The sequence below is a fragment of the Oncorhynchus kisutch genome, linkage group LG10 (assembly GCF_002021735.2).
Source record: "Oncorhynchus kisutch isolate 150728-3 linkage group LG10, Okis_V2, whole genome shotgun sequence".
In the NCBI taxonomy this organism is placed as follows: domain Eukaryota; kingdom Metazoa; phylum Chordata; class Actinopteri; order Salmoniformes; family Salmonidae; genus Oncorhynchus; species Oncorhynchus kisutch.
In genome coordinates, this window is record NC_034183.2 from 40,245,154 (window position 1) to 40,268,920 (window position 23,767).

At 42.7% G+C, this 23,767-nt stretch overlaps 1 protein-coding gene across 3 annotated transcripts; it reads right to left on the reverse strand.

The window, feature by feature from the left end:
• Nucleotides 1-109: 109 nt before the first annotated feature.
• On the reverse strand, nt 110-13,667 carry LOC109898141 (cysteine protease ATG4C-like). Of its 3 annotated transcripts, none has more exons than XR_004211236.1 (5): nt 4,037-7,448; nt 3,545-3,614; nt 2,658-2,734; nt 1,995-2,123; nt 110-1,565 (listed from the first exon to the last, which is right to left on the reverse strand). XR_004211236.1 is itself a non-coding variant. In XM_031833670.1 (5 exons), exons 1-5 carry the CDS (start codon nt 13,630-13,632, stop codon nt 1,398-1,400), a joined length of 504 nt encoding a protein of 167 aa, XP_031689530.1. In that variant the 5' UTR covers nt 13,633-13,667; the 3' UTR covers nt 110-1,397. The 3 variants fall into 3 exon arrangements, 2 of the variants coding, with proteins under 2 accessions (XP_031689530.1, XP_031689529.1); XM_031833670.1 differs by lacking the exons at nt 3,545-3,614; nt 4,037-7,448 and adding exons at nt 13,347-13,455; nt 13,612-13,667; XM_031833669.1 differs by lacking the exons at nt 3,545-3,614; nt 4,037-7,448 and adding an exon at nt 13,347-13,587.
• Nucleotides 13,668-23,767: the final 10,100 nt, after the last annotated feature.

Below are 23,767 nucleotides of genomic sequence, written 5' to 3' on the forward strand. Positions count from 1 at the left end.
GTACGATTAGTTTTAATCTAGTACATTTGACTGGGTTACAAACAGGGTTGAATACATTTCAACACGTGTCAAGTTTTGTATTTTTTTCATTGCAAGATGAGACAAAACCTAAAACAAAAACTCTTTAATGCTTTTGGAACGTGTGAAGAGTTGCAGGGATCAGATTTTATGACTTTATTTTACTTTTCTGCACAGCAGTGTGAGAATCAATATTGTGATAAAGAGACGAATTTGGTTCATATTTGGCAGCGCTGGTAGAATGTAGCTGTCTTTATAGATTTACAGTCGAGTACAACATTTCAAATATATTCAACCTTATCTTCAACCCACATAAAAAAAATATATAGTTTATTCTACAAATGTCTGTCACCATTTAAACAAGATGATTCAATTATTACAATGCAGTTAGTATGTGAGTATAGTGTGTTTGAAGTTTGTAACTAGTGCAATTCTAATGAAAGTGCAAGGAGAAGCAAGGCATTGTACACGTCACCTACATAGATGTTTGACCGTGACATTGACAAACCTTCCATTTAGACTCATTTCATTTGCTTTGAAATGAAAAAAAGAAAAGTCATGTACCAAAGTACCTTTTCAAGGACAATAATCAGAAATGCTCGAATAACCTACCTCGGAAAATGCTAAACATCTTGAAATGATTTGGCAACATAATACTTTTCCTCCTAAGGTAAATGTGAACAACCTAGAACATATTTTACCAATCCAAACCTCCAGTACTTTCTCAGTATTGCTAAAAAAAACGAACTCTAGTATATGAATGGCACTCTCCTATACAAGCACTTCACCAGGCCCAGCTATAGAACCACAGATATATCCTTCCTCATACACGTCCTCTGATGATCCCGTTGGCAGCTTCTGTAGTGCAGCACTGATTTCCTTAAAAGGTAAATGTGTGTTATATTTGGCTGAGAGTCACTCTTCCAATAAGCCAAGGCACCAGATTATCCATCAGTATCAATAATGTACAATGTATAAGATTCAGTAGAGCGCATATCCCTAAGTACAATTTCATATCCATAATACAGACTTCTGGTATGTTTGATTCTTTTTTCTAATGTTACTGATTACATTTGAGCAGTCAAAACTAACAGCAACTATCTACAGTACAGGATAACAGTTTGAATGTTTTTAAGTTGAGCTAATTAAGCCATGAATGCTGGTGTGAGAAAAATAAATAAATACATTTAAGTGTCTGAAATAATTGTTTCATAGCTAGCAGATCCATAGGGTATAGGGAGTGTCTGAGAGGGGGTCTTGAGAGGTCCCGTTTGACGAGTCCTGGCCTTGGATAAGCCTGTTTCAGTCTGTCTGGTAAAGTCACTTCGCCGGCCATTGAAAAAGTCTCTGATCATGACCTTTGCCCTTGGCGTCGGCCTTCAGAGCAGCACAAAGTCTCCAGCAGTGGCAGCCACTGTCCGTGGGTTGTGGATGAAGGGCCATTCCCTTTTCTCCGGGGTTAATGCTGCCGAAAGGTCGTAATCTCTTCCGAAACCTTGCATGGAAGTGAATGCTGGGGATTTGTCCTTCACTGATGGCTGAAATACCTGATTCATAAACAAAAACAAAGCATACAATAACGGCACATGAAAGTCAGGAAAGTTTCTGGAAGTATCCAAAGAAGCCCACCTGAGAGCTGGAGAGCAGAGAGGGGAAACCTGCCTCAGATTCTAAGCTAAATGCTGCCCCCTGGTGTCGAGTTCATTTTATGTACAGAAGCAATATGGTCACAGAGCAGATTTTATCAACAGTTAACGCCTAAACTCACCATGTGTGGCCCTGTGCAGACATGCCCCAAAAAAAATCTAAAATCCAATTGCGCTATTTACTGCCTTGACTCTATATGATAAAAGTTCGGTCACACACAGCCATTCTCTCATCTCACTCCCTAACCTTGCTTTCAATGGGATATCCATTTCATCTGATTACAAACTAATAGGACTTTGACCAAATAGTAAAGGCTTTAGTTCACCCACCTTGGACAGTTCTTGGCTGATTCTCTCATAGGCTTCTACTATAGAAGTATCCAGGACTATGGTACAACTAGGATCCATCTTTACTGAAAGGCATCTTCTTTGGCGACGGGCAACGATATGACTAGAATCCTGTGTCAAAACGGACAGCAGTGTGTTATTGCCGGTAATATTACAAATCAATGATTGAATTGCTTGTGAGTACAGTATCAAAGATATAAGTGCGAAACTAGAAAGACATACCATGAAGATAAACACGTTATGTTTTATGAGTGCAATGCCGTTCTAATTAATCCTGTCACACTCGCAGACTGGTGAAAATAAAGATCTAGCTGTTACTGATCTCTTGTCACATTGTGTGCTCCACCCTTTGACCAAGCATCAGTAGAAGTTCCAATGCAGCAGTCCAGTACACTATGATAAATCCAGGTTTTATGTGTACCGGTGCTGAAATATTCAGGATCATAGTAGCTGAGCTCCTTATATTCCACATGCTGTATTTCTCCCCAGCAGCAGCCTCACATGTCTGAACAGCAAATAAATCAGCAGCCAGAGACTCAGTAATTTGCTCATAGGCTGCTTTAGGATTCACATCCTTAAGTACTAACAGAAACTATTAAATTCACATTACTGAGCCCCAGTCAGCTCAGTGTAATTTCCCATTACCTGCAGAGGGAAATGGCTCGTGCTGACATCCACAAAAGACTGACAGTAATGAGGGTCCATGTAAATCAAGCTGTCATCTACAAGGACAAAACAAAAGACAAGTTATTCAAAAAAAACATCTGATTATTACAAACACTACCACGCCGACGACACATCTCTTCTCTCCACTTTCTATGCAGAGTAGCTCAAAGTCATTCCGCTAGGCAACTGTTAGCCTTCTTACAGTCCAATATGCTTCTTGTTTTTTAATATCGACCAGGGTGGATTAAACTCTGCATAATCAAATGTCGTTGTGCGAGCACATTTCTTTCCCCCCTGGCCACGGAAAGGAGGCTGTCATTGAATTTTTGTGTAGGGCAATTACTTTTACAAACACACAATTATATTCAGCTATTTGCATATGATGTATGTGGGCTGGAGTTGCGTTTTGGCAGCGAGAATGTATTGCTTGTCATTTAGACATAATCCGGCACTGTATTTAAAATTGGTAAAATGTAAATGCATAAATATTGACTGCCAACATGTACAACTGAAGGTTCCTCCTGGCCGCTGAAGGTGATGGAGAGTCACTCACTTTGGGCCTCACTGGATAGATGAGGATGAGATGATATGCATAATGCCTCCTATGGAAATCAATTACGAACACAACTTGGGAGGTTTACCCCTCATGATAAATGAGCCAGGCTTTGATGGTCAGAGAAAAATAAAATAAGCGCTGTTTCACACACACTCCTCTCATATCCAGTCCTCTACGGTCTTCTCGTCACGTACACAAATGCATGAACTTACTTTGCCTCTTTATACAGAGAGGAGAAAGGACATTATGCTAAATGATCTTCACTTCCCTCTCTCTAGTCCTTTGCTTGGTTGCTGTGTGAAACACTAACCTTGAAAGCCCAGGATGTAGCAGGCCTGTTTGGACTTCCCCTCGATGATGCCGATACAGTGTTCCAAACTCTATATGCACCGAGGAGGATTGAGACCAGAGGACAAACAGTCAAATGGGTCGTGCCACCAACTGGGTGCCTTTTGGGTAGTGTAATTATTATTTTATTTTTTTATGTAAAAGTTTGATTTCACTTAATTTTACAATTTTGTCCCCCCAAAAAAGTATTCCCATCTCACAAAAAAATGACTACATTAAGTGTCAAATAAAGTGAAAGGATTGACTATAATAGGGTTGACTGTGGCAAGTGTCTCGTTGAATAGGATGCAGCGATACGAAACAGGATTTTTTTTATTTCTCTACCCAAAATAGAGTATGTCATGAACATGGCGGGGACGAAGCCCAAAACAAACAAACATACATATCTATATCACAGGGCAGTAAAATTCTGGGTGGAGAGCCAGACCCAGTCGCCTGGAGAGAAAACAGGCACCTCACTGTGGTGGCAGTCGGTCTGTTCCTTTGTGACGACGCACGGCCCGCTGGAGACGAGAATGCGCTGTGTTCCAGATCTCCTCAGCCGAGCGAAGCCAGTCGTCCACCACAGGGGCCTCGGTCTGGCTCGAATGCGAAGCTGCCAGGGCCGGATGATACCCCAACACACTAGAAAGGAGTAAGGTTAGTGGAGGAGTGGCGAAGGGAATTCTGCGCGTACTCAGCCCAAGGTAGAAAATCCGCCAACTCCCCCGGCCGGTCCTGACAGTAACACCTCAGGAACCTGCCCACATCCTGATTGACCCTCTCCACCTGCCCATTAGCTTGAGGACAGTACCAGGAGGTGAGACTGACCGTGACCCCCAGGCGTCCCATGAACGCCTTCCATACGCGTGAAGTGAACTGAGGGCCACGGTCTGACACAATGTCCTCCGGGATCCCATAGTGCCGGAAGACCTGCATAAAAAGAGCCTCGGCGGTTTGCATGGCCGATGGGAGTCCCGGCAGAGGAAGGAGATGACAAACTTTGGAAAACTTGTCCATTAACGAAGAGAAAAGTTGATGTCCCCCCGGGAGGGGGGGGAAGGTCAGTGAGAAAGTCCACCGAGAGGTGAGACCAGGGTCGTTGTGGAACCAGCAGGGGAAGGAGCTTTCCATAAGGGAGGTGTCTGGGTGTCTTAGATCGGGCACAGATGGAGCAGGAAGCAGGAACCCAGACATCCCTAGCCAAGGTGGGCCACCAGCACTTCTCAGTCAGGCAGGCGATGGTACAGACTATCCCAGTATGTCGTCCCACACCACTGCCGCGAAGATACGGAATGGAGGGATGATGGGTGTCTCCTCCCCCTGCCTCTCCTCTGCGTCATAGAGGTGAGACAGGGCGTCCGCCTTCACGTTCTTAGAGCCTGGCCTATAGGAAAGCATGAATTGGAACCTGGCGAAGAATAGAGCCCAACTGGCCTGTCTAGGGTCTAGTTTCTTCGCTGTCCTGATGTACTCCAGGTTGCGGTGGTCCTTCCACACCAGGAAATGGTTTTGGACCCCTCCAACCAGTGCCTCCATGTCTTCAGAGACTTTTTGACCGCCAAGAGTTCCCGGTCCCCTACATCGTAGATCCTCTGGGCGGGGCTCGGCTGCTTGCAGTAGAAGGTGTAGTGCCACAGCTTTGGAGGGGTTCCGGTGTGCTGGGACAGCCCTGCCTCGACTTCTACTTTGGAGGCATCCACCTCGACGATGGGGAGTGAGGGATCGGGATGTGCCAGCACAGGAGCAATGGTGAAGCGTGCCTTCAGCGTCTTGATTTCCTTCTCCACTTCCGCCATCCAACGAAGCCCAACGGGGACCTCCTCTCAGCAGGAAGGTAAGAGGCGCGACCACTGGGCTGAAGGCCCGGATGAACCTCTGGAAATATTTGGCCAACCACAGGAATCGCTGGACTGCTTTCACGGAGTTGGAGATGTGCCATGACCTGACTGCGCTGATGCATTGCTCCTCCATCTCCACCCCCTCCGTGGATATGAGGTAGCCCAGAACGGACACGGACCGCTGGAAAAACATTTTTTAAATTGTTTAACATATAGATGATGCTCCAACAGTCTTCCCAGCACGGACCTGACCAAGGAGACATGCTGGGCGCTGTCAGCAGAATAGACCAAAATGTTGTATATACAGTATTAACCACAATGCTGAACTTAACGTGGCTTTATTCAGTGTTTGATAATCAATGCAGGGGCACAGTCCCCCATCTTTCTTATTAACAAAAAATAAGCTTGAGAAGGCTGGTGACGTAGAGGGGCAGATAAAACCCTGCTGGAGGCTCTACTGTGCGTAGGTCTTCATGGCCTCGGTCTCCGCATAGTAGAGAGGGTAGACGTGTCCTCTCGGGAGGGCTGCGTCAGACAGCAGGTCAATGGCACAGTCCCAGGGGCGATGAGGAGTCAGGCATGTAGCCTGGGTCTTAGAGAAAACCCGGTGCAGATCCTGGTATTCCTCCGGTAAATCCACCTGAGGGGCGTGATCTGGACTTTCCACAGTAGTGGTGTTGACACACACCGCGAGACACCTCCCTTGGGATGAAGCAGGGGAATTCCCTGGCTTGTCACTTCCGCACCTATTAATGGCCAGAGGGCAGGTTGGGAAGAAAATACCCTTTTCTCCACAACAGGAGCCCAGATTCCTCCTTCTATGTGCTGCCTCGGGCAAGCGGCCCGAGGCAAGAGGCCGAGATGGTCCGGAACTCCAGGGCGAACACCGAGGCGGTCCTAGATTCCTGGGGTAGTCGGAGTAAGCACTCACCCCACTCTCAGCCCAGCACAGGATGATCGAACATCGAATGGAAGCGGGTGAAGAGCTCGTAGGACTCAACGTTGGGCACACCCAGGGCCCAACGTCCAGGGCCCGTCCGGTCAGTGCCGAGATGACGGTGGCAACCCTGTCTCTCCCGGAGACAGCCTCGGCGTAGAGAGCGAGGTCAAGGTCACATTGCAGAAGGAATCCCTTGCATCTCGCTGGCGCCCTGTCAAAGCACTCTGGGGTATTCCGCCGACCGGCTCAGATGGGACGGAGGCAGGTAGTGGTGGTGTGGGGGCTGGTGCTGGAACCGGTGCTGGAGACTGGAGGGACTGCACATTCCCCTCCAAACGCAGGATGGTTGCCAATATGCTGTCCATGGCGTCTGGAGAGACCGCCCTTGTGATGCTGGACTGTCCCTACGATGGTCGCCAGCTTGGCCTTTCCCGCTGTCTCCATTAGATGGGTTGATTATTCTGTCACATTGTATAATGATAGGAGACAGGCGCAGAAATAAAAAATATATTATTATTTTTCTCTACCCAAAATAGAGTATGTCATGAACATGAAGAGGACGAAGCCCAAAACAAACACGTCTATATATAACACAGGGCTGTAATCCAAACAAATAGTGAGGACGAGACCCGTAAATTCACAGGACGAGACCCGTAATAACAATACACGGGACGACACCCATAATAACATGTACACAGTCCCACCTCAGGCGTACCTGAGGCCTGGTAGTACATAACCGCTAGACACAGGCCTTAACACAGTAACACGAAAGCCGATACAACAGAGCACAGGTACTCACAAGACCAACGGACATGGAACAATAACCAACAAAGACAATGAGGAACAGAGGGCACATATATACACATACTAATCAGGGGGAATGGGAACCAGGTGTGCCTAATGAGACAAGATAGTCCGGGGTTGATGGTAATGATTCAGTTCAGTGATGAGTAAAAGGCCGGTGAGGTAGACCTCGAGCTGGTAAAAGGAATGAGAAGCAGTACCGGAATCCGTGACAACAAGGTTGAGGACTTCATCTTAAAACAGCCATGGGGCGGCAGGGTAGCCTAGTGGTTAGAGCATTGGACTAGTAACCGGAAGGTTGCAAGTTCAAACCCCCAAGCGGGCAAGGTACAAATCTGTCGTTCTACCCCTGAACAGGCAGTTAACCCACTTTTCCTAGGCCGTCATTGAAAATAAGAACTGACTGACTTGCCTAGTTAAATAAAGGTAAAAGAAACAGGGAGGGGCAATTGAAAATAACCTCCACAAAACTATAACTGTTAAACTATAACAGCAGTTGAGGTTAGAGTTGTGGAGTAACTACAGTGTTGTTGATCTATCCTGTACTATTTTCATCCGTCTTCCGTTTTTGTTTGGTGAAAAAGTTAGCGGGTCGAACATAACACGTCAACCCATAGATGTTCAATGATTGTTTCAGGGTATCTGCAGGTTCCATGAAGTTTAATGTAATAAATGTTTAATGCCAATTGGAATGAAATTTAATACTAGAGGTTGACACATGAGTTAAAATTCATCCCTGTCCCATCTTGTCCTGTCAATTTGTTTCCCGTACTGTCCAGATCCCGCAACAGTTCTATAACCCCAGATCTTTCGGCCCTCCACATGATGATCAAACATCGAGCGGAAGAGGAGGGTGAAGCGCTCATAGGACTCGACCATGGCACCCCAGTCCAGAGCCCAGCTCTCTCTGTCCAGATCCCGCAACAGTTCTATAACCCTGTCATCTATAATCCATCTGAGGGCCGGATTAAGAGATCATAGCCTTTTAAAAACACATTTAATGCAATTCTACATCATTTATATGACAGAAGACATTAGCTGGGCCTCCCGAGTGGCACAGTGGTCTAGGGCACTGCATCACAGTGATAGCTGTGCCACTAGAGATCCTGGTTCGAGTCCAGGCTCTTTCGCAGCTGGCCGCACTGCTTCTCGACACAATGCCTGCTTAACCTGGAAGCCATCCGCACCAATGTGTCAGAGGACACAAGTACACCTGACAACCTGTCAGCGTGCATGGTAGAAGAACATCCCTGCTGGCTAAACCCTCCTCTAACCTGGATGATGCTGGGCCAATTGTGCCCTGGCCCATGGGTCATGGGTCTCCCATGGGCCAGGGCACAATTGGCCCAGCATCATCCAGGTTAGAGGAGGGTTTAGCCAGCAGGGATGTTCTTCTACCATGCACGCAGACAGGTTGTCAGGTGTACTTGTGTCCTCTGACACATTGGTGCGGATGGCTTCCAGGTTAAGCGGGCATTGTGTCGAGAAGCAGTGCGGCTTGGCTGTATTGTGTTTCGGAGGACGCACGGCTCTCGAACTACCAATTAGATACCACGAAATGGGTAAAAAAATAGTAAGACATTAGCTGAATCGTTTTTAATAACACATAAATTACGAAAATGAGTGGCTACTCTGACTGACAGGTCAATCTGGTCTTGAATTCAAACAAACAACAGACCAGGCCAATGGTCTGTTGACCAGACCAATGGTCCAATGGCCAACAGACCAGGCCAGATTGTACAATATTAGGAGGAAATATATATATATATATATATATATTGAACAAAAATATTAACACAGCATGCAACAATTTCAATGATTTTACAGTTCATGTAAGGAAATCAGACAATTGAAATAAATGAATTAGGCCCTAATCTATGGATTTCACATGAATGGGCAGGGGTGCAGCCATAAATACTACTCAGAAATACTCCTCAATCACTGATTCAACCACAAAGACCAGGGAGGTTTTCCAAAGCCTTGCAAAGAAGGGCACCGATTGGTATTTGGGTAAAAATAAAAAAGCAGACATTGAATATCCATTTGAGCATGAAGTTATTCATTAAACTTTGGATGGTGTATCAATACATCCGGTCACTACAAAGATACATACTTCCTTCCTACTAACTCAGTTGACAGAGAGAAATTAAACCGCTCAGGGATTTCACCATGAGGCCAATGGTGACTTTAAAACAGTTACAGAGTTTGATGGCTGTGATAGCAGAACACTAAGGATAGATCAACAACACTGTAGTTACTCCACAACTCTAACCTAAATGACAAAGTGAAAAGAAGGAAGCCTGTAACAGAATACAAATATTCCAAAACATGCATCCTGTTGCAATAAGGCACTAAAGTAATAGTGCAAAAAATGTAGAAAGTGTTATGTTTGTGGCAAATCCAATACAACATATTACTGAGTTCTACTCTTCATATTTTCAAGCATAGTGGTGGCTGCATCATGTTATGGGTATGCTTGTAATCATTGAGGACTCTTTGACAGAGCTTGAAGAATTTGGATAAGAAAAAAGACTCACAGCTAAAACGCTGCCAAAGGTATTGACACAGGGGTGTGAATACATTTGTAAATGAGATATTTCAATAAATGTGCCAAAAAAAAATCTAAAAACACGTTTTCACTTTGTCATTATGTTGTGTGTAAATGGGTGAGAGAAAAACATATTTAATCCATTTTGAAATCAGACTGTAACACAACAAAATGTGGAATAAGTCAAGGGGTATGAATACTTTCTGAAGGCACTGCATATCATAGGCTACAGTAGGCTACTGAATATAATTTCCAGTAGCACTACGAGTCACCTAATAATGAAGATGAAGTCATAGGCTACTCACGTGATGGCCGATGCGCTCGTCATGGCATTAGCCTACCTCAAGATGAGCTACTTTGAGAAACAGTGCTAAGAGTTGTTGAGAAAAAACAAATATATTGGTTCTACAGACAGAATAGTCTTCTTTTTTCAGCAGTAGGCATTTGCTTTCCAAACTGTACATTTTTCACGTGATTGCATTTCGAAATCTGCAAAAGTCAAACCAACAGCCGCAACAAACCATAGAAATATAATCCATAGATGGCTATTCACATTCAAATCTGGAATGGCCTCCATTGCTAGTGTACCAACGAATTTAATTGTCATATTGCCACGGTAAACTGTTACAAAACCCTTCTATGGATTATATATCTATGGGCACAATGCAACAAATAAAGGAAACTTGAGTAAATGAGGAATACAAAGTACATGCTACAGTATGGTGTGCATTTTGCTTGCGTCATTTAGGTCCACTTGTAGAATCTATGCCAAGGCGCATTGAAGCTGTTCTGGCAGCTCGTGATAGCCCAACACCCTTTTAATAGACTTTATGTTGGTGTTTCATTTATTTTGGCAGATACCTGTTTGTGATACCTTAATCCAGTTATTCTTTTTAAAGCTATTGATCCTCTGTGGCTAAATCATGCTCTCTGGTGTATTTTTTAACATTGAGAGCGGGCTCCTGTGGTTGGATATAAAATTATATTTTCAAAAGTAAAGCAATTCATGGTCTTGGGTCCAGCCCCTGAATCACACAATTGAGCAGTCACATTTATTTATTATGCTGTTTATTTTATTAATCAGTTACCCAATCAAGGCAGGGCCCCCAATAACCTACATGGGACATTTTCCTCCTCTCCCCCCACCTCCATCTGATGATTATGGTTACCCGGACTATTTGCATTGTTGCTACTCTCTGTTTATCATATATGCATAGTCACTTTAACTATACAGTCATGTACATACTACCTCAACTGGGCCGACCAACCAGTGCTCCTGGCTAACCGGGCTATCTGCATTGTGGCCCACCCACCACCCGCCAACCCCTCTTTTTACGCTACTGCTACTCTCTGTTCATCATATATGCATAGTCACTTTAACCATATCTACATGTACATACTACCTCAATCAGCCTGACTAACCAGTGTTTGTATGTAGCCTCACTACTGTATATAGCCTGTCATTTACTGTTGTTTTCTATCTTTACTTACCTATTGTTCACCTAACACCTTTTTTGCACAATTGATTAGAGCCTGTAAGTAAGCATTTCACTGTAAGGTCTACAGTTGTATTCGGCGCACGTGACGAATAAACTTTGATTTGATTTGATTAGCAGAGCAGCAGCATGCTGTCTACTAGACTCATTGAGATCGGGCTCCTGAGTCCTCTTGTGGTTGGCTGTTGTAGTAAAAAATACATACTGACCAAAGGTATGTGGACACCTGCTTGATGAACATCTCATTCCAAAATCATGGGCATTAATATGGAGTTGATCCCCCTTTGCTATAACAGCCTCCACTCTTCTGGGAAGGCTTTCCACTAGATGTTGGAACGTTTGGCGATTAGTCCTGGCAAAGCTGTTCGATGGGGTTGAGGTCAGGGCTCTGTGCAGGCCAATCAAGTTCTTCCACACCAATCTCGACAAACCATTTCTGTATAGACCTCGCTTTGTGCATTGGGGCATTGTCATACTGAAACAAGAAAGGGCCTTCCCCAAACTGTGAAACAAAGTTGGAAGCACCGAGTCGTCTAGAATGTGGAACTAAGGGGCCTAACCCGTAACATGAAAAACAGCCCCAGACCATTATTCCTCTTCCACCAAACTTTACAGTTGACACTATGTATTGGGTCAAGTAGCGTTCTCCTGGGACCAGCGAAACCCAGATTTGTCCGTTGGTGTGCCAGCTGGTGAAGCATGACGCTCGACCATGGAAACCAATTGCATGAAGATCCTGACGAACAGTTCTTGTGCTGACACTGCTTCCAGAGACAGTTTGGAACTCGGTAGTGTTGCAACCGAGGACAGCTTTTTTTTTTTTTACGCGCTACGTGCTTCAGCACTCAGTAGTTCCATTCTGTGAGCTTGTGTGGTCTACCACTTCGTGGCCGTAACCGTTGTTTCCACTTCACAATAACGGCACTTGCAGTTGACCGGGGAAGCTCCAGCAGGGCAGAAATTTGAAGAACTGACTCGTTGGAAAGGTAGCATCCTACGACAGTGCCACGTAGAATGTCACTAAGCCCTTCAGTAAGGCCATTCTACTGCCAATGTTGGTCTATGGAGATTGCATGGCGGTGTGCTTGATTTTATACACCTGTCAGCAACAGGTGTGGCTGAAATAGCTGAATCCACAAATTTGAAGACGTGTCCACATATTTGAGTATATATAGCATATAGCTTTACTTACTGTGTTTGGCCTCTGAGATCCAGACGCCTATAGTCTGCCCTGTAGATAATCATGGCATTCTGCAATGAATAGTTGGCTGCCAGGTATAGGTCAGTATCATGACAAAATCTATTTAACATTTTGCAAAATAGACTTTGTGATACTACTCGAGATGATAATTTACTTAAATGTTTCTAATAAGTAAACACCTGAATTCTGTCGTTCCTATTTTCTTGTCAGTTATTTATATAACATAATAAACAGATATTGTAAACTTCCAAAGTACTCCATTGTGTAGTTGTGTAAATAAAATCTCAGATCATAAACAAGGTTATAATGGAATTCAAAATCATGGCATATAGAGGCCTATCTTTTCAAGTTATTGCTTTACAACTCAAGCTTTGGAAGGCATAACTCATTCCCAGTTAAATGTATTTCTATTCTGACCCTTAAGTAACACATGTTTCAGTGATTGATGGTACATTTCAAAAACTATATGGAATCTTCTCAAAATGTCTGTGAATTTTCTGTGACACTTTCTTATCCGGATAGTAAATTAAACATATCTGCACCAAAACAAATTACAGAAAGAAAATAAAAACTGATAAGGAAAGACATACCCAAGTAATATAATATCATACACAACCGCTTGCCCTTGCATTCAGGTGCCACACAAGCAAACCATATCATATTCTCCTTTCCATCGTTCCTGTAACAAAATCAACCATTTCTATAGTAGTCCATAAGTACATTGACATTTCTAGCTTGGTCTTCGATCTGTTTGTGCTATATAGTCAACTCCTATGCTATGGTAACATGGCATGATAACTATCATACATTAGGGCGAGGGCAAAACCACATAAACAGATCGGGGACCAGGCTATAGCATTTCTACAACCTGCACCACCAGCTTAGGATGTACAGCAGACACCACCAGCATCAACCTAGGAGAGTTACAGCTGCTTCTCTGCCAATTGATGTTCACCTGTTCGTGTGTGTCCCATACTCTTTGTCCTCGTCTTCACCAAGTAGCTCCTCAACAACAGCATCTTCCTCGAAGAAGTCCATGACCTCATGGTCTTCATCCTGCAGGCCTTCCTCAACGATGACCATATAGAACATAAGGGGATCATGAATGAACACAGTGAAAACTCACGGACAACTAGAAACAGCTCAACCCAAGTTTATTCACCCACTGGGTCATGCAGCTGCAAAGACAAGATGCCAGTCACTCCAGAACATATTTATACCTTCCAACTAGGCAGAGTCATCTCCTTGCATGTCTAAGATAGACACTCATCCTCTGTTGTTAGGCAGAAACAGAGTAGGTTCCTCTTAAATGTCTGTGAATGTGTGTGTGTGTGTGTGTGTGTGTGTGTGTGTGTGTGTGTGTGTGTGTGTGTGTGTGTGTGTGTGTGTGTGTGTGTGTGTGTGTGTGTGTGTGTGTGTGTGTGTGTGTGTGTGTGTGGTAGGACTATAATCAGATGGTCTTCAGGGTGGACCGGTGTGGCTCCCCTCCCAGCAGTGTCTTCTCTCCTCATCTGTTGACCTTATCTTGAGTTGAGTTCAACATCCCTCATGGTCCCGGTTCCTCAGCAACTGGTCTGCCTTATCAAGAACTGAAACTAGACTATAGCCCTTTGCCTCCCTCCTAAGGAACATTCATATTCAACAATGACATATTGAACAGAACATGAACTTTCTGCACTTCCCCTTTTCCTAATCGGTAACTTTCCATATCACTCAGTAACTTTCCACACACCTAGATCCTCTTTACCCTTCCTTAACTCCTAACATATACATTCCTTATACATGTAAAGTAATCAATAGGTTCTAGTATGGTAAAAAATGAATACGTTTTTTTCAAGCTAGAATCCAACAGTAGCTACAAGTTATCAACCTTTTGGCAAGGTGACAGTTGCATTTTATAATCCTAAGGTTTTCACTCTCACATTTGAGAAAACGGAACAATTTCATATCTGATAGTCCATAAGTGAAATATCAAATCAAAGTTGATGGGAGCTAGGAACAGGACAACTGTCGTCGGCACCATCTTGTTCAAATAATATGATCACATATGCCTGAAGCAAAGTCAAACCAGCTAGACCTCCAGTCTGAGCTTTTAAAAGTCATATGATTTATCAAATCAAAATCAAATCAAATGTATTTGTCACGTACACATGGTTAGCAGATGTTAAATGCGAGTGCAGTGAAATGCTTGTGCTTCTAGTTCCGAACATGCAGTAATATCAAACAAGCAATATAACCTAACAATTTCACAACAACCACCATATACACACAAGTGTAAAGGAATGAATACGAATATGTAAAAAATATATATGAATGAGTGATGCCTGAATGGCATAGGCAAGATGCAGCAGATGGTATAGAGTACAGTATATACATATGAGATGAGTAATGTAGGGTATGAAAACATTACATAAAGTGGCATTGTTTAAAGTGGCTAGTGATAGATTACACCAAGATGGCAAGATGCAGTAGATGTGTCACACCCTGACCTTAGAGATCCTTTTTATGTCTCTATTTGGTTTGGTCAGGGTGTGATTTGGGGTGGGTATTCAATGTTCTATTATTTGTATTTTTATGTTTTGGCCGGGTAGGGTTCTCAATCAGGGACAGCTGTCTATCATTGTCTCTGATTGAGAACCATACTTAGGTAGCCCTTTTTCCCACCTGTCTTTGTGTGAAGTTGACTTTTGTTTATGGCACATAGCCTGTAGCTTCACGGTTGTTTTCTCGTTTGTTGTTTTGTTGGTGTCATTTTTTATAATAAACTAAAATGTACGTTCAGCACGTTGCACCTTGGTCCACTTCCTTCAACAGCTGTGACAAGATGGAGTACAGTATATACACTGCTCAAAAAAATAAAGGGAACACTTAAACAACACAATGTAACTCCAAGTCAATCACACTTCTGTGAAATCAAACTGTTCACTTAGGAAGCAACACTGATTGACAATACATTTCACATGCTGTTGTGCAAATGGAATAGACAACAGGTGGAAATTATAGGCAATTAGCAAGACACCAAGGAGTGGTTCTGCAGGTGGGGACCACAGACCACTTCTCAGTTCCTATGCTTCCTGGCTGATGTTTTGGTCACTTTTGAATGCTGGCGGTGCTTTCACTCTAGTGGTAGCATGAGACGGAGTCTATAACCCACACAAGTGGCTCAGGTAGTGCAGCTCATCCAGGATGGCACATCAATGCGAGCTGTGGCAAGAATGTTTGCTGTGTCTGTCAGCGTAGTGTCCAGAGCATGGAGGCGCTACCAGGAGACAGGCCAGTACATCAGGAGACGTGGAGGAGGCCGTAGGAGGGCAACAACCCAGCAGCAGGACCGCTACTTCCGCCTTTGGGCAAGGAGGAGCAGGAGGAGCACTGCCAGAGCCCTGCAAAATGACCTCCAGCAGGCCACAAATGTGTATCTGTCTGCTCAAACGGTCAGAAACAGACTCCATGAGGGTGGTATGAGGGCCTGACATCCACAGGTGGGGGTTGTGCTTACAGCCCAACACCGTACAGGACGTTGTTCATTTGCCAGAGAACACCAAGTTCCCCAGACCTGAATCCAATTGAGCACATCTGGGATGTCTCGCTACATCCACCAATCCACAGACTGTCCAGGAGTTGGCGGATGCTTTAGTCCAGGTCTGGGAGGAGATCCCTCAGGAGACCATCTGCCACCTCATCAGGAGCATGCCCAGACGTTGTAGGGAGGTCATACAGGCACGTGGAGGCCACACACTACTGAGCCTCAATTTGACTTGTTTTAAGGACATTACATCAAAGTTGGATCAGCCTGTAGTGTGGTTTTCAAATCCAGACCTCCATGGGTTGATAAATTTGATTTCCATTGATAAGTTTTGTGTGATTTTGTTGTCAACACATTCAACTATGTAAAGAAAAAAGTATTTAATAAGAATATTTCTTTCATTCAGATCTAGGATGTGTTATTTTAGTGTTCCCTTTATTTTTTTGAGCAGTGTACATATGTGTCAGGTTCGTCGTAAGAACATTCGGACCAAAGCGCAGAGTGTTATGGGTTCCACATATTTATTGAGGTAAAACACACAAAACAATAAAGAACAAATGAACCGTGACATTCTAGATGCTCACAGGCAACAACACAAAAACAAGATCCCACAAAACACAGTGGGGTAATGGCTGCCTAAATATGATCCCCAATCAGAGACAACGATAAACAGCTGCCTCTGATTGGGAACCATACCAAGCCAACATAGAAATAAAATAATCTAGATTACCCACCCTAGTCACACCCAGACCTAACCAAAATAGAGAATGAAAAGGCTCTCTATGGTCAGGGCGTGACCATATGAGATGTGTAATGAAGGGTAAGAAAACATTATATAAAGTGGCATTGTTTACAGTGGCAAGTGATACATTTAATTACATCAAGATGGCAAGATGCAGTAGATGGTATAGCGTACAGTATATGCATTTGAGATCAGTAATGTAGGGTATGTAAGCATTATATAAAGTGGCTAGTGATAAATTGATTACATCAGAGTTGAGTCTGTATGTTGGCAGCAGCAACTCAATGTTAGTGATGGCTGTTTAACAGTCTGATGGCCTTGAGATAGAAGCTGTTTTTCAGTCTCTCGGTCTCCGCTTTGATGCACCTGTATTGACCTCGCCTTCTGGATGATAGCGGGGTGAACAGGCAGGTGGTTGTTGTCCTTGATGATCTTTTTGGCCTTCCTGTGACATCGGGTGGTGTAGGTGTCCTGGAGGGCAGTTAGTAACCCTATCATAAGGGTTATACATTCATTCTTGCATTCAACAGCCAGATGGCTTACTATTTTTTAGGATTCATATCACAGATAAACATATACCTAATGAGATATAGCTAGCTAAAAATAATAGCTACCCTCTCGCTTTCTTCTGGCTGGCAGGCTAGTAGCTACAAATCCAAATATAAGCCTATTCGTTTTAGCTCTAATACCTAATGACAAATACTCTTCAAATAGTCAATTTGAGCATTTTATTTTGTACAGTCATCAAAGAAAACCGAAATGTAAAAAAGACTAGCTGTAAGCTAAATCAAGTAGGCTATCTTGGTACATTTTGGGTGACTTACTCTGACTGCAGCTTGAACAACAGTAAACAGGCTAATGTTAGCTACCATTATTAAGTTAGCTAACTGACTTTGGTAGCTAGCAACCTAGCTAACATTTTCTGAGGAGACAGATAAATGAGAGGCCTGGAAATACGATGACATTGCTAAAGTAGGCAAGTAATTAGTATGAAACAACTTTGCAATTATTATGTCATCAAATTTACATTAGAGAGATGGCAATTGCCATAGCTAGAAAAGTTAGTCAAATATCTAGCTAGCAACACTAAAGTTATTTAGCTAAAATCCAGTACTGTCCCGTAATATTAGCTGGCTAGCTTCTTTTACAATACTAACACTACCGTCTCTAACATGTAGACTCGGCTTTCCTGAACAGTCCTATTCCAAGTCAGAATGATGAACAAACTTAATTTCAATTTACTTTCCCTGTTGTCCACCGATTTCGTCCCTATGTCGGAGGTAATCTGATACAAATGATCCACGAGGAAGTCTTATCAACCCTACCTTCATTAGATGGTTTGTATATCAGTTTGTATTACCGTTTTATTTTCAATACTGATGCGATTCACATGTGACAAACACTTGCACAATATGGCCAAGCCTAACCTAACCACAGATCGAATGACAAACACTTCCAGCTGATTGTGAGGAAACGCGCTTCGGTCAACCACGTTAGGTTACATTCGGCTACTGTTTATATATTGTGCTTCACGTGCAATGAGTCAAGAGATGGAAAATACAACCGACAAACCGGCATCGCAAAAAGTAGGGTAAACAACACTGTCCTGTGGATACCCTATCTCCACCTCCTACCGCCAAAAGGACCAACAGCATGTACAAGCGATAATAAGTGTAAGTATAATTGTATTCAACATTCGGAGTTGTAGAGATTATTGCCTCTTTTCTAGGGCGACTTCGGTCAGTCCGATGCAAGGTGTGCTGTGCTGTGCAGGAGATTCCACTGAACTTTTCTGACAGCCAAATCAGAAAAAGTGATTGTTCAAATCAAATTTTATTGGTCACATACATGCTTAGCAGATGTTATTGCGGGCGTAGCGAAATGCTTGTGTTTCTAGCTCCAACAGTGCAGTAATATCTAACAAGTAATATGTAACAATTTCACCACAAAACACACAATACACACAATTCTAAGGTAAAGGAATGGAATTAAGAATATATAAATATTTGGACAAGCAATGTCAGATAGACTAAGATACAGTAGAATATAATAGTATGTAGTATATACATATGAGATGAGTAAAATATGTTAAAATTTGTGGCTAGTGTTCCATTATTAAAATGGCCAGTGATTTCAAGTTTATGTACACTACCGTTCAAAAATTTGGGGTCATTTAGAGATTTCCTTGTTTTTGAAAGAAAAGCTCATTTTTTGTCCATTAAAATAACATCAAATTGATCAGAAACACAGTGTAGACATTGTTAATGTTGTAAATGACTATCGTAGCTGGAAACATCATATTTTTTAATGGGATATCTACATAGGCGTACAGAGGCCCATTATCAGCAACCATCACTCCGGTGTTCCAATGGCACGTTGTGTTAGCTAATCCAAGTTATAATTTTAAAAGGCTAATTGATCATTAGAAAACCCTTTTGCAATTATGTTAGCACAGCTGAAAACTGTTGTTCTGATAAAAGCAGCAATAAAACTGGCCTTCTTTCGACTGGTTGAGTATCTAGAGCATCAGCATTTGTGGGTTTGATTACAGGCTCAAAATGGCCAGAAACAATGCACTTTTTTCTGAAACTCGTCAGTCTATTCTTGTTCTAAGATATGGAGCCTATTCCATGCGAGAAATTGCCAAGAAACTGAAGATCTCGTACAACGCTGTGTACTACTCCCTTCACAGGACAGCGCAAACTGTCTCTAACCAGAATTGGTAGCTTCATTAACTTCTTAAGGTATAGGGGGCAGCATTTTCACTTTTGGATAAATAGTGAGCCCAATTTCAGCTTCCTGCTACTCATGCAAAGAATATAAGATGTTCATATTATTAGTGAATTTGGATATAAATTTGAAAAAGTGCGTCCCACTTGGCCAAAAATCAGGGAAAATGCAGCGTGGCAAATTTAAATAAATTGATATAAAAATCAAACTTTCATTAAATCACACATGTAAGATACTAAATTAAAGCTACACTCGTTGTGAATCCAGCCAACATGTCAGATTTTTAAAAGGCTTTTCAGCGAAAGCATAAGAATCTATTATCTGATGATAGCACAACAGTAAACAAAGAGGGTAGCATATTTCAACCCTGCAGGCGCTACACAAAACGCAGAAATAAAATATAAAACATGCCTTACCTTTGACGAGCTTCTTTTGTTGGCACTCCAATATGTCCCATAAACATCACAATTGGTCCTTTTGTTCGATTAATTCCGTCCATATATATCATATCCAAAATGTCAATTTATTTGCGCGTTTGATCCAGAAAAAAACAGCTTCCAAAATGCTAACGTCACTACAAAATATTTCTAAAGTTGCCTATAAACTTTGCCAAGATATTTCAAACTACTTTGTAATACAACTTTAGATATTTTTAAACATTAATAATCGATCAAATTGAAGACGTTCCATCTGTTTTCAATGCTGGTAATGCTGGTGATTTACCGCCGCTCTGATTTCCAAAAGACATTCCCGGCTGTATGTAATAACACAAAAATAATAATCTAAGAAATAACACATAAAAAAAACTAAATACTGCAAAGTTGTCTAGGAACTAGAAGAACGGCTGCCCTATCTATCGGCACCATCTTGTTTGGATGGAATACAGTTCAAAGGCAGCCATACTGCACAATATCGCTTACCTTTGAGCGGGACCAGCACAAAACTAGGAGGGAATATGTAAATAAAAAATGAATGGTCATTGGTCTATTATAATCAGATCACCTTTTGACGCTATTCACCAGCCAAAAATTATATTACAGCTGAACAGGCTGAAATTCCAGGCAATTTTTTCTCACAGCTATTACACTAAAGGGGCATTCCCAATTTCAGTTTTCGACCTCAAAGTGTGAAATGATCATTAAAAAAAACTAGAAAACATGTTAACGCACTGTCTCTTTGATATTTTAAAGGGACACAAAAGGCACTCATTTATTGTAAAGACCCAATTACTCGGCCATTTAGAGATATGGCCAAGTATATTGGCAACACAGTAATACCATCCTCCCCTCAGCAGCCTCATGTGATTGGTACCCTTGCACTTTTCTAAAAATAAACTCAGCAAAAAAAGAAACGTCCTCTCACTGTCAACTGCGTTTATTTTCAGCAAACTTAACATGTGTAAATATTTGTATGAACATAGCAAGATTCAACAACAGACATAAACTGAACAAGTTCCACAGACATGTGACTAACAGAAATTGAATAATGTGTCCTTGAACAAAGAGGGGGTCAAAATCAAAAGTAACAGTCCGTATCTGGTGTGGCCACCGGCTGCATTGAGATCCGGGCTCTTCGCTGGCCATGGCAGAACACGGATATACCTGTCTTGCAGGAAATCACGTACAGAAGGAGCAGTATGGATAGTGGCATTGTCATGTTGGAGGGTCATGTCAGGATGAGCCTGCAGGAAGGGTACCACATGAGGGAGGAGGATGTCTTCCCTCTTATGCACAGCGTTGAGATTGCCTGCAATGACAACAAGCTCAGTCCAATGATGCTGTGACACACCACCCCAGACAATGACGGACCCTCCACCTCCAAATCGATCCCGCTCCAGGGTACAGGCCTCGGTGTAACGCTCATTCCTTCGATGATAAACACAAATCCAACCATAACCCCTGGTGAGACGAAACCGCGACTTGTCAGTGAAGAGCACTTTTTGCCAGTTCTGTCTGATCCAGCGATGGTGGGTTTGTGCCCATAGGCGATGTTGTTGCCAATGATGTCTGGTGAGGACCTGCCTTACAACTGGCCTACAAGCCCTCAGTCCAACCTCTCTCAGCCTATTGCGAACAGTCTGAGCACTGATGGAGGGATTGTGCGTTCCTGGTGTAACTCGGCAGTTGTTGTTGCCATCCTGTACCTGTCCCGCAGGTGTGATGTTCGGATGTACCGATCCTGTGCAGGTGTTGTTCCACATGGTCTGCCACTGTGAGGACGATCAGCTGTCAGTCCTGTCTCCCTGTAGCTCTGTCTTGGGCATCTCACAGTACAGACATTGCAATTTATTGCCCTTGCCACATCTGCAGTCCTCGCAGTGGCAGTCCATGTATAACAACACCTGCACAGGATCGGTGAACAGGGCATCTTTCTTTTGGTGTTTTTCAGAGTCAGTAAACTCTGAAAGTGCCTTAATTTTTCACAACTGTGACCTTAATTGCCTACTGTCTGTAAGCTGTTAGTGTCTTAACGACAGTTCCACACGTGTGCCCCAGTGTGTGAATTTCAGACAGTGAGAGGCTACTTTGTTTTATAGAGTAGCTTGTACCCAATTCCCCCCCCCCCTTCTAATTTCCTTAATTTTGTCAAATACTTTCTGTGGTACACATCAGAGTCAAATACTTTCTATAGAACAAACTTCACGTCAGGACAGGCACCCAAAATTAATAATTAATATATGTGTATTATATTAAACAAGGGCCTCTCCCACTGTAACAAGGCCTCCAGGCTGGCCACCAGACGCTTGGCTGCACTGGTAGTTCAGGTCTCTGAGTTTAGAGGCTGGGGGGTCAATGCCTCAAACCAGTCTGAGGAACACAGACAGAGGACGATCAGGTTTTTTAACACCTAATATATATTTTCCAATTTGTTAGTTGAACACTGCTATTATAGGAAACTTTTAATGATCAGATCATTTATTTAATGTGCCTTGTTGAAGTATGTTTTGCAAATATACCAAAATCATCAGAAAACTAAATGTAGGCTGCATTCAGCGCAAGAAAGACTAAAGTTACAGCAAATGGTACCGGTATTCTGGCTGTCAGCTCAAATGTGACATTGAACCACATTCTCCAGACCAAAGACTCTTAGAGCAAAGACTCTTTCAGAAGTCATGAAATAAAGACTTGCCTTAAATCTTCTGCTATAACAGATACAGTCCAGTTTGACTTTAAATAAGAGAATGAGAAAACCCTATGGTATAATAGTCCAATTATAGCTTCTCAGTATGTCCTGTATTTCACTTTTACAGCGTTTTAGCCCTACAAACAGAGTGGGCACGTGGGGTGACGAGAGTGGGAGTGGCCAAGGCCATAAAAGGAGCCGGATTAGGGCATGCGGTATTAACATAATGCCCTTGCAGAGTGAATGAAAGGGAAATTGATCAATAAATATCTTTAAGTGGCCATTAGTAATTTTATAGTGAGAAAGAAAGATTTCTTTAATGACATATTTCAGAATCAGTGGAAGAACAAGTTAAGGCTCAAATATTGTTTTCTAAATGGCTGCATAAAAATAAAATGAGGTTCATATTTATCAGTGTGTGGGTCTCAAGAGGTCAGACTCCAAAGAACAGAGAAGCCACTTTGTTTAGGAGCCAAGAACCTTGACTCCTTGACTCCTGTTTTTGCTTTGACATTATGGGGAATTGTGTCTAGATTTTTAAAAAAATGTTTTGAATAAAGCTGTAATGTAACAAAATGTGGAAAAGGGGGTCTAAATAAATTTGTGGATTCTGCTATTTCAGCCACACTCATTGCTGACAGGTGTATAAAATCAAGCACACAGCCATGCAATCTCCATAGAAACATTGGCAGTAGAATGGCCTTACTGAAGAGCTCAGTGACTTTCAATGTAGCATGGTCATACAGTGCCTTGCGAAAGTATTCGGCCCCCTTGAACTTTGCGACCTTTTGCCACGTTTCAGAAGATATAAAACTGTATTTTTTTGTGAAGAATCAACAACAAGTGGGACACAATCATGAAGTGGAACGACATTTATTGGATATTTCAAACTTTTTTAACAATTCAAAAACTGAAAAATTGGGCGTGCAAAATTATTCAGCCCCCTGAAGTTAATACTTTGTAGCGCCACCTTTTGCTGCGATTACAGCTGTAAGTCGCTTGGGGTATGTCTCTATCAGTTTTGCATATCGAGAGACTGAATTTTTTTTGTCTTGATGACAGATTTGCACACTCTTGGCATTCTCTCAACCAGCTTCACCTGGAATGCTTTTCCAACAGTCTTGAAGGAGTTCCCACATATGCTGAGCACTTGTTGGCTGCTTTTCCTTCACTCTGAGTTCCAACTCACTCAAAACATCTATATTGGGTTTATGTCGGGTGATTGTGGAGGCCAGGTCATCTGATGCAGCACTCC